Raw genomic sequence first — 12,324 nt, forward strand, 5'->3', positions numbered from 1 at the left:
AGGAAAATACGTCTATGATTATTCTTATCTATTAGGTTATCTTTTTATAAGTAGTATTGAGAAACAAGGAAAGAAAGTGGGTATCCAGACAATAAACACATTCCTTCCAGGAGCAAATATTTCTTCATCATCCCTGTTATTCTTACACAAAAACTGTGAATACGTGCTGAATACAGAACTCAAACAAAAACATCTGACATAGCAATATGTGACTTAGAAAAAGGCACCTAAACCTATAGCACCCCACTTCCCATGCTGTTTCTGCAGACAGCTTTAATGTGCTGTACTAGACCAATCCTGATGACAGAAGTTTCAGCTTTTATTGCTGTTAATACCCTGAGCAATTACTGTAGCTCAGCAGGAACCTCTGCCCCGAACAGCAACTATCACATTGTAATCAGCATTTCATAGGAGACGCCATTCAAACACGAAGGCACCTGCTAACGTGGAAAAACTGTACAAAAGGGGCTCAGACGCTAATAGGTAAAAGGAAAATCTCTGCAGTTTTCTTTCACAGCTGTATCTTTTCCATGGCGCAGTGGTACTGCATCTGGTAAAGACCCCGCACAAAGACAATAAGCAGGGAAAGAGCAGCAGCAGCACCACTAGCAACAGGAAACTCTCCGGGAAACAAGGCCACCGCCCACAGCTGCAGATGTCAGTGCAGCAACTGTGGAAAAAAATCTCTGGAAGGCAACATATAATAAATAGCAAAGACCTCTAAAACATGGTAAAACCTCATGTTGACATAAAATCTGAGCAGAAAGCACGTGCTTTACAAGATTAAACCACAAGGCCACCTTGTAAAACTAGAAGGTAAAAGCAGCCTACCAAGAATAAAGAAATCTTAGCAGTAAATGGCCCACTTTACTTTCTTTTAAAGTAGCAAAAAGCATGTTATTACTTACATGATAATTTTTGAACAAAGAAAAATAAATGGCATGCAACTTTTTAACTAACTCAATCGCATATACTAATTGGACATTTGGAGTCATTTAAAATGCATTAAAAAAAAACTAAGGAGATGCAGAGTTCAGACTACATTACTTTTCTTTAGGCTGAAATATCACATACAATGTATGTCAGAGCACAAGTATTATTAAGTTACAAAGCATTTCGGAAATAATGGCTTTCACAGATACTGACACATATCTCTACAAAGCTAAAGAATTAGGATTTCTCCAGACCTAAGAATGTACACAGTGGTTCATAACCTTCAAGTACAAAAAGTCCCCTACATACGAACCTTCAAGTTGCGACCTTTCAAAGATGCAAACGTGCATTCGCATGTGCAATCACGTAAGTTAGTGCATGTGTCTGGCGTACACTGTCATGTGCGTGCATCCTCTACAAGTGGTTGTGCTTTTGTGTATTTTACTGTACAGTACAGTATACAGTAGTACAGTATCTTTATTTCAAACCCAGGATGTCTGCAAGCAAGCGTAAAAGCAGCGGTATATAGCCAATTGTGTTAGTTGGGTACCTAGGCTAACTCTGTTGGACTTAGGAACACACTCTCGGAACAGAACTCGTTCGTATGTAGGCGACTTACTGTACAGGATCCTTTCTTAACATCTAAATGTTTCAAAAGATTCCCCAAATGACACTACTTCGATAGCACTTCACATAACAACTGCTTGAGGAAAATACATAATAAAGTGATTCTTAACTATGTACTGTCATTAAATAAATTAATTTTAAAAATCACAGCAGCATATTAATACATTTGAAAAGCAGTTGTACAGACATGTGTGAAGTATATTTATTTAATTTATTTAAGACTGAGAATGCTTATTTACAGACCTCTGCAAAATCTCTACGGATATCAGGGGATCCAAAGCCCCAAGTGTGAGAACCAGTGGTCCCAGTGGTCTAAAAACAAGAGATTTCATACTGGGCAATATTGGCACTTAGGTACCTGTGAAAGGTTTTTAATGACAAAGTACTGTAGCTATATCATCCCCAAGCCAAACTTCCTTCCCCGACTTCCACCACGGGAGACCCCAGAAAAGGTTCAAGATACACTCCATATTTGCTTAAAATACCTAAGTAAATTACAATCGCCACAGAAAATAATCATCTCTGGCCCATTTATATTCTCTTTTTTCCCCCCAACTCATCATCAAATCCAAAATTTATTTTACGTCAGGTTCTTCACAATGGCTGAGAAAAAATGAACTACTACAGGAGCTCAAGGGAATCTCTGAAATTGTTGTCGGAACACAGCTACTAAATGAATAAAAACTTCAGAAACATTTGTTTACACTTAGTGTTATAAAGCTGATTACTGCCTTATTTGAGTGCTGCAGTCACCAGGCAGTCAGCACTCAGAGGTGAACTGGTTACCAAGTCAATACGACAGAGAAGCAATCAAAAGAGACAGCCAGTGGAACTGGGAAAAGAGAAGGTACAGAGTAGAATCAACAGCACATGAAAAGATGCTTACCAGTTTGAAGTCTTGGATGCTACAGATGAAATACGGTGTGTTTGGCCTCCGACTCTCGATATACACACAGTCTTTAAAAGAAAAAGAAAATTTAAAACAATGGCATTTACCTTTAATGGATCAAAGACAGGGCCCATAAAGCCACTGCATAAATAAATAAATGACAAAGCACATGCCTTTTTATAGAAAATAAATTTTTAAAGGTGATATTAAATGACAAATAATTTTAAGCTAAAAGAAAACAGCTCTTGGGTTCTTTTTGACCACTTTCTGATAATTTAAATAACTTGATAAAGCCTCAATTATTGTTTCCAGCATCCCTGAAGAAGGGGGAGTGGGAATCCCATGGGATTATCCATAGTCAGATGGAGAAACTTCGATAAAGGGAATTACTTGCTCAAGGTTACACACCAAGACAAAATCCTGAATATCTTACTCAGATAGATGCTCCCCGTCTTCACAAAGAGAAACAGCTTTGCCAAGTGCTGCTTTATTTTTAATAAATATTTCGTGAGGAAATAAGTGAAATATGTAAAGAAGACTAGCTTGAACATGCTATTACAACGACCTTTTCACCCACATGAAGAAAAAGAAAACCAATCTAGTATCTTACGGATAACTTTCTATTAAATTTTAACCTGAACATATTTTCTAATAGTAAAGAAAACCAAAGCAGCCAATCAGAGATGGAATGAAGTAAACCAAATTAGATTTTCCTCAGGGAAGAAGAGCACTTTCTTAAATTACATTTGACATGGCGGTGGCTGGGTAATTATTTTTGATGCTCTCAACAGCTGGAGTCTAAAGGTTATTTTTTTTAAAATGACCAGTTAAGACACATTTTTTTTTTTAAAGAAGCAATGATTTTAAGGGAAGCAGTGACTATAAAGGAATGTAAAAACTCTCCACACTACAACCAAAGATCACCATAAAGCTCAGGACAGGAAAATCTAGGCATTATTTACTCAGAAGTAAAGGCATCTGCAGTCAATCAAATTTTCTAGGGAGAGTGACCATAATGCCCACGTTTAAAATGCCATGTGTTTTATCCTTCCTCGTGACCCTTCACAACAAACGAGTCTTAGAATAACTCCAGATACTTGAGAACACAGGCAGGTTCCTCTACTTCTTCATTTCACACATGTTAACACCACCCTCCCCAGCAAAAACCAAAGGAGCAGAGGTTTGGAGCCCTCGATCCAGTGGAAATTCTAGTCCCACCACAGGGGCTAGCAGACCCACTAAGAGGCAGAACAGGAAGAAAGACACGAAGAAGACTAAAGGCCACTTCCTTCCAAGAAACTTCCTGAAAGACATCAGGATTCTTGTAGCCCAAAGTCATTACAGAAAAAGGAGAAATCTGAAAGCCAATCATTTAGGCATCCAGAATTTCCCAACAGATTTCTCTACTCAGATGTAGGCTCAACAACAGCAATTCGATCTCTGAATCCATATAAATCAGCAGCTCAGGAATGAACTGCTGACTGAGCTTTCTATCTTGTTCCAAAGTTCAGGATGCTGGGAAAAAAACTCTGTTCAACATTCAGGCAACATCCACTTACCATGCTAATCACCTTAAGGGACAAAGAAGAGATCTCTTCCCACTGTGGTAGAGAGTTCTCTACCTAAGCCTAACTTGCTATTCAAGTAAAAACTGAAGAAACGCATTCCCTAAATAAAAACTGTAGTTCCGACTTGCACAGTGTGGGGACAACCCAAGGTTCTTAATCTCTGTGTTCCAATCCTTGTTGTACCCACTACCAGCATTTCACATCTCTAGATATCCACTGTCTACTCATCTCACCTGAACACAAATCACAGCCCATATGCCCTCTTCTTCCTATCACCTCCTACAGAAGGAAGTATTTTCTGTATCTCATAATGTGACACTGTCATACCTAGCTACTATTCACTGACTTCAAAACTAATAGGTCCCTTCCTAACTAATCATCTCCACTTTCTTAAAGCTCACGTGACAAAAAAAACTTGCTGTATTCGATGGCCTGATCCCACATTACATCTCGCTCTCCCCTAGGCTGCACTGCCTTAAAGAAACACCAACTCCCGTACCCCATCCATACCAAACCTTCTTTATTCCTTTATTCTTACAAGCACCTGCAACCTTATAATGAGTTGCCTCCAGGGGCAGTAAATTCTCACGACTCCTCTGTAAAGAAACAACAACATCTCCTCTCCTTGATGTAAAATTTCCTTTCCTTTATATAAAGTTGACAACTTACATCCCCTGTGTGGTCAGTTATTTGGCAGTCAGATGGTCTGCACTGTCTACTTCACTATCAATTTTGAGCTCAAAGAAACCAAACTTACTCATTTCTGCATTCACCCCCCCCCAAGGACTAATGTCTGACACTGGTGTTGGTAAGACTAGACAGAACTGAAATCAATGACAGATGGTTAGATAGTGAGGATTATGAATAACTTTATTCTTTTTACACAAAGAAAAGCTTTATAATCTTTTTTCATAATCAACAGAATCATTATTACTATAAACTCTCTTACATAAAGTAAAAACATAAAGTAGCTGTTAACTTATATATTAAAAAGCTTTCCAGAATAGGAGAGAGAATCTATATTCTTCCATTTCTCAACTACAAATTTACATTCAGGAAAATGATTATCTCTAAATATACCTGAACGTATATCTGTTAGAGGAGAAAGGAAAGGAATACGCTGGGATGTCAAGGACAACTACTGATATCCCTTTGCCGAAACGCTTCTCCGTGGTCTCACTGGAGGCCGCCCTGCAGCCCTGGCCTGAGGAGCGCTGCCGTGAGGGACAAGGTAGTGGGAGAGAGCAGATCCACAAACCTAACACATGGAATTACCACGTTTACCTATCAATGCCTTATTACTAGATAAAAAGTCACCTCTTTCTGTTTAAAAAGTTATCGTGGCAACCCAAATTGATCCAAAGCTATAAATCCAGATATGAGATTCCAATGTACAAGGCTAGTAATATGTAAAGCAGGTCACTGCATCAAGTGATCTCTATCAGTATTTTGAAACTCACATGTGAAACGGTCTGACTGAACTTATCTTCAAAATTATCTTCAAAATTAAGTGACAACACTTAGAGTTTATTTTACATAAATATGGTCATAAAACACACAATGACCAAGATCAGAGGTTATTAAAATTCTTGACATGAATTAAAATTTTTCACATGTCAAACATGCCATAGGAATAGGGGAAAATACATTGTTTTGATTTGATTTTTCTAAATCATTTTAAAAAATGAAAGCATGAAAAATTATTGTAGAGTCAAACTTTTCTTTTTAACCCTCCCATAAAAAATAGGGGGATCTAACTAAAAGAGAGTACATCCTAAAAACAATTTGGAACTTAAGTCTCACACACACACAAAAGTCTACTTATTATTGCTCATAATGATTTTCAAAATAAGGTTAAATAAGGCCATATAACTCAGAAATATTTCCCTCGTCTTATTAATTAAGCAGCTATTTAAGAAAATAACTTTACACAGATGTTTACAGTTAGCACAAAAATAAAGTGTTTTATCTGGGAAGGGAATGATGAAAACATAAGTCAATATAAAAAGGAACAAAACTGGGTCATTTGTGGAGACGTGGATGGACCTAGAGTCTGTCATACAGAGTGAAGTAAGTCAGAAAGAGAAAAACAAATAACGTATATTAACGCATATATGTGGGATCCAGAAAAATGGTACAGGTGAACCTATCTGCAGGGCAGGAATAGAGACGCAGACATAGAGGACGGATGTCTGGACAGGACGCGGGGGCGGGGGCGAATGGGGAGATTAGGGTTAACATATATACGCTACCATGTGTCAAACAGAGAGCTGGCCCGAACCCGGGAGCTCAGCTCGGTGCTCTGTGGTGACCTAGATGGGGGGGATGAGGGGAGGGGGGAGGGAGGTCCAAGAGGGAGAGGACATATGTATACATACAGCTGATTCACTTTGTTGTACAGCAGAAACAAATACAACACTATAAAGCAACTATACCCCAATTTTTTAAAAAATCATTTAAAAAAAAAAAAAAACTCACTTGGGATATACGCCCAGCAATCTTTTAAAGCCAAAATGATTTGCCAACAATTTTTCATGCAACTTATGGGAGCACGGATTGTCTGAAGCTGGCTATAAAATTGGTTTCAGTCAGTTGGATATTGATCCTCAACCTGAAAATTCCCCATGGCCAACACAAGTACTGCAGATACCTTTTTTTGAAAAAAAAGAAAAAGAGCCTTTAAAAAAGAAAGCAAGCTAGCAGTTCTGAAAGAACTGAGCAAAGCCGATGCGACCCATTAAGTGCATAATGCGCATTTTCAAAATTACCCATATGAAAATGCATATTTACCAGATTGAGCTAACGGCTGTTGCAAGGCAAATATATATTTTTTAAATCTTAAAATCAGCAAGCCCGAAATGGGCCACAAAAAATGAGTGAGGCTACTACCATCAATATCAATGATTCCAAACAACCCAGGATAACATTTTTTTCTTTACCAGGGGTGTCTGCAAATGAAACCATGGGTCTAGGTTAAGATTTATTTCCTAACATGTAGCCTCTGCCTGGAAATGGATCACATGATTAAGTGACCTCAAATCCTGTGTTCACGATGTGGGCAATGATATTGAACAGGGCGATTCTGGCTGTCTCTCACAACCTCAACATAGCTTTGTGTCCAAGAATCTCTTGTGCCATCTGCAAACAGAGCATTTGCTATGCTAGAGAAGGAAGTCAGCCAAAACACAAAGGCAAATTCTGGAGGCAAAGAAAGCCCTCTCTGCTTTTTCAGCCCTCAGCAAATCCGCAGCCTTATGTAAACAGAGCAAGAGCAGGGTCCTTTCAAGGGTAAAAACCACAGCCTGAAGCATCAGGCAGTCTGTCATCCTGAAATACCAAGAGCCTGTCAGCATCCTTCCTGAAAGCCTCCTCACAAGCACAGTGGACCCCGACTCTGCCCACCAACCAAGCAAGCGGTGGACGACGCTCAGCCACGGGCTCTGTCCCGGGAAAGAATTTCTTTCTCCGTGAATGTATTTCTGCCTATTAATCTTTGAAATAATTGGGTTGGCCAAAAAGTTTGTTTGCGTTTTTCATAACATCTTACTTTACTTCTTGGCCAACCCAAGACCTTCTCGCCCCTCTGCAAAGCATGACAGTGCCACTCTAACATAATTTCCAATAGAAACCCTTTCCCTACGAAGAGCACGCGTGAACAAAGCCTTTCTCACAAACAAAGTCCCCAGAGATCCAGCTGGGTGGCGCAGCAGTGGCCACGGAGGGTGACCCTCGGGACTGCCCTGCCCTCCGGCTTTCCCTTCCTCTTACACAGGGTTCCTCCGCCTTCGACACTCTGAACTACTCCATCAGCTAACGGCAGCTGGTCTAACACCGCAGAATAAAGTCCACGAGCATCTTGCTAGTTAACATGGATGCTTCCAAATTTCCAACACACAAAAGGGTGTGTGTGCGTGAGCGCGCACGCACACACTAGCAACTACTCTGAAATCCCAATACCCGAATCCCAACCCCCCGTGCGCCACCTGGCCTCTATCAGAGCCTCTCATCTTGCTTCCTGCTCTCTACAAGAGCCACACCTGTCACCACGCCTCACCTCTGTAAACGATACACTACTACCTTCTGCATGGTAGACACTCAAAAACCACACGAGGAACAAATGAATTGAATGAAAATATTAAAACAGAAAAGAAGTTACACAAGATCCTAGCAAGAAGGCTATGCTCTAGCAATAGCAACATAAAAGATGCGGTTTTCTAATAAATACTTCTTTAAGAAATATGACTTCCCTGGTGGTCCATCCAGTGGTTAAGACTCTGCGCTTCCACTGCAGGGGGCACGGGTTCGATCCCTGGTCAGGGAAGTTCCGCGTGCCATGCAGTGCGGCCAAAAAAAAAAAAGAAAGAAAAAAGAAATAACTCAATTGCAGGATGACCTACTTTTAGTTTTCTGCTAGATTCTTTTGTGGGGAAGGGATACTTGCATTGTCTGGGAATAGTGGAGAACTTAAAAGGGAAAAGGAAACAAAAATTGGGAAAACAGCACCTCTGTAAGTGAAATCTTGTTAGTCCTTACCCTTTTCCTGTGTTTTGACCCTGAAAACTGTCACCCAAAATGGCTTGATAACATCTTCTTAAAGATTCTAATATCTCAGGTGACATATATCCTTGGTTCCTTCCTTTTCGACCTTCATGAAAATTAAACTCCATGTATTCATGTCTACAGATTCCCAAGTAGTACTACAAATTTTACACGGGTTTTTGTCTAAAAACAACACTATATACATTTAGCAAACATTTACCTTTCTTTATCCTCATTGCTAACAGGGAATTATTATGCCAATAGGGAATTAAATTATGAGAAAAATCAAGTTGGCTGGTGGGAGGGGGTAGAGAAGCAGGTCATAACAAACTAAAAGAAAATTTGTTTAAATTCCCCATTTTTCCCTCTTCTCTAGGAGTTAGAAAATTTTCTAGTGCATCAAAAGCTTGAACACTGATTCAAGACAATTATCTTGCTAACATTAAGAAGTGCCGCTGTTTTGGAATAACTACTGCTGCAAGACCTCCCCCCCATTCCCAGATCAATCCTATGCTACATGGACTTGAAAACTCTGTAAAACAAGAAAAAAGATCATCCTGCCAGCAGCAGCATCTTACTAGTTACGCTGACACGCTAAATACGAGCTGCTGTTTGACACTTGCATTTACTCAAGCCAAGAACATTCTGGGCACTCTCATCACCACATTTTCTTCTGAAAATGGTCCTTAAAAAGCCCTCCTTGTGACCCATATTGAATCCCTACTATGAAAAAGGTTCTAGCCAGCTTAACAGCCAAACTCCAGGACAGTGATGTGACTCTCTCTACGGCGTCTGTATAGAGCTATGTGCCATAAGAGAACACAAGGAACCTAGGAGAAGGGAAAGGGCGCGTGGGGTGCGGGCAGGGAGGAAGCGGGGTGTCTATTTTCAAAATCAGTGATGGCCATCTGCCCTATGAAGCAAAGTGTCTCAGGGCACTAGAGACGCGAGGGAAGGGAATTTCGAGACCACTCTCACTCTTGCTGCCCTACTGTACCTACCTTTCTAATGCTTGAGAAGGCAGGTAACAACTCTATTCATTCCAATCAGTGAATCCTATCAAAAATAAATTCGGCTATAAAATCCATATTAAGTAGAGGATGACTGCTAGTGGAAATGTCTTTAACACAAAAAGATTACAACTAAAATGTAGTTGAAATAGGTACATTTAGGAAACCAACCCAGAGAGAGTTCAAACACTTCCAGGAATTCCCAGTATTCACAGGAAAAAATAACCAGTGACAGGTAGGCTGCAGTGAAGAGTCTTCTCTTCCCACATGGCCGACAAACAAACAAAATGCTAGTCTGATCTTCTGGTGTCACATCCTGCAGAGCAGATTTCAAGCAACACTGCCTGCTCCTTTTCAGAAAACAATGCACTAGGGGCCTCGGCTTTATAATAAATGGTTCAACCAATTTGCAGTGCTCACTGGAAATACACAGGAGAATTCACAATGCCTGGCTATAATTCTTATTTGGCAAATGATTTTATTATAAACTGGTATCATAGTGAATCCATTTTCTTTACGGGTTTTCTGCTAATGTTTAATGGACTGTCAGTATAATTTAGATTTCATCTATTTAAACTCATTCAAGCCTGGCTCCTGATTGTACAGTAAATGGAACATATTTCTACTCAACGAAATTAATGACAGTTAATTGTAGTCTGCAGTTCTCAATTTTGTAAAAGCAACTGTTCCACAGTTTAAGCATCAAGCTACAAAATTCCCCAAACCAATTATCTTTTTGTACTTTATAGGCATCTACATCATATAAGCCTTCCTTGTAAGACTAATGTATGTACGTATTCTTTTAATATTTCTTCCCAAATATTTACTACCAACTTGCCAGAAAGAGTTAGGACTTAAATTATAACTAAAGGCTGGGGAAATGAAAGTCTGTCAGTCTGAACAGAGACGTGCTCAATTATTTCCGATGTTTTTAAGCTAGCAAAACTGAAGATTAAAATTTTCTACCTTATATATTTCTCTGCATACTATTGGACGGTTTTCTTATACATTTCGAATCAGTCACAATGTCAACATTACGTGAAATTTATTAAAAGTAGGCTAGGGACTTCCCTGGCGGTCCAGTGGTTAAGACTTCGCCTTCCAATGCAGGGGGTGCGGGTTCGATCCCTGGTCAGGGAGCTAAGATCCCACATGCCTCGGGGCCAGAAAATCAAAAAACATAAAACAGAAGCAATATTGTGACAAATTCAATAAAGACTTTAAAAATGGTCCACATAACAAAAAAAAAACTAAAAAAAAAAGTGGGCTAAACTTACCATATGGATTTAGACATACAAACAGGGCACACAGCACATATTAATAAATACTGTACTGAATTACTTTTGAGTTTGATACTCCATTTAACAGAAATTTACTTCTGAGTTTTATTTACCAGACAACAATCCCATGAGTGATTTTTCTTATTGAGTGATTGGTCTTTCACCTAAGCATCCACACAGCTGTGTAAGAGATGCTTAAAGGAGAAAAAAAGTGTGCAAAAAAAGCACCTTCAGAGAAACTTATCAAATCAAGACCCACACAGATACAGCAAGCATCCAGAATTTGCTGCCCCAAAACTATAACCACCAGGGTCACAGACCATCAGACTGCAATTCACACAAAAATAAGAGAAGCAAAGGAAAACCACAAGCTATCCTTTTCAGTCCTTTTTTCAGCTTGATAGTTTACATCTGCTCAGCTGGTTACTGATTCTCCTATAACCACATTCCAATCATGCCCCATTCTCATGCTGTTGCCCCTATTAGAGATGCTCTACCTCTACTTGGTCCTACTGCAATTCTATCCAACCTCCAGGACCCAAATCAAGATTCCCACGGTCCTTCATGTCTTCCCCAATGCCACCAACTTACAGTCTGTTCAATTCAGTTGGTATTGCCCACTCACTGCCTGTTACTGACAAATGTTACTTGAATGAGTGTAATTTCTCCCCATAAAATGAAGGATCAGGGACTAGAATCCTGTCTACTTTTGTGTCTTGCCTTATCTCACCTCCACAACACCTTGCACAAAGTTACAGACAAAAAAGAGTGTGCTCTTCTGTTGTCAGCTGATTAATAAAACACTCCTAATACCACAGCTGACATCTAACAAACCCCAGGAAATTCTACTAGCTTACCCAAAGCCTATTACAGTTTCAGTGGGCCTCAAATTTAATCATTTGCTTTAATTTATATAAACTCCTAAGGGCAAATGAAGCCTGTTCCTGACTCTCTTTACTCTACCCATACCTCTTCCTTTTCTCCCTTAAATCATTACTGTTTTCATTTGGGGTTTTGTTGTAGTTACTATTGTCTGGTCATGTGTTTCTTTTAAAATAAAGTCAAAGACTAAAGATATTTTAAGAATAATTTAAAACATCAAGTCACTTTCCTGTGACTGAAATGTTGAGACCTCAGGTTTTCATTAAAGATCTCTAGCCCACTGTGAATTATAAATATCATTTTACAAGTATTCAACAGGTATCTGGAAAAAAATAGTTCCACCTATACGACAATTTGCAATTATCTATCTCCTTAGGATTCTGCATGTAATAATTTTGCTTTCTAACAATATACATCATTCTCAGGCTAAAAAGTATTGGGGGGAGGGCGCTGGCGGGATCTTGTCTGGTAATCTGCCATCCACCTGTCACTTTTATAATCAAAATTAGCAAAGATCTGAGCAAGGTAGCAGGATTTAAAATATCTAAATTCTTCTTGAATCCTGAAACGAGATGACAGACTTCATTTATTGTTCA

General features: G+C 39.3%; 1 protein-coding gene across 4 annotated transcripts in view; it reads right to left on the reverse strand.

The window, feature by feature from the left end:
* Positions 1–12,324, reverse strand: part of RERE (arginine-glutamic acid dipeptide repeats) — a 419,003-nt gene that overhangs the window by 226,662 nt on the left and 180,017 nt on the right. For all 4 annotated transcript variants that reach the window (XM_057531191.1, XM_057531176.1, XM_057531184.1 and 1 more), the window contains exon 3: positions 2,447–2,517. In XM_057531191.1, coding sequence (XP_057387174.1) covers positions 2,447–2,517 — 71 coding nt within the window. The remainder of the gene's footprint in view (positions 1–2,446; positions 2,518–12,324) is intronic.

Source organism: Balaenoptera acutorostrata, chromosome 1, assembly GCF_949987535.1.
Source record: "Balaenoptera acutorostrata chromosome 1, mBalAcu1.1, whole genome shotgun sequence".
In the NCBI taxonomy this organism is placed as follows: domain Eukaryota; kingdom Metazoa; phylum Chordata; class Mammalia; order Artiodactyla; family Balaenopteridae; genus Balaenoptera; species Balaenoptera acutorostrata.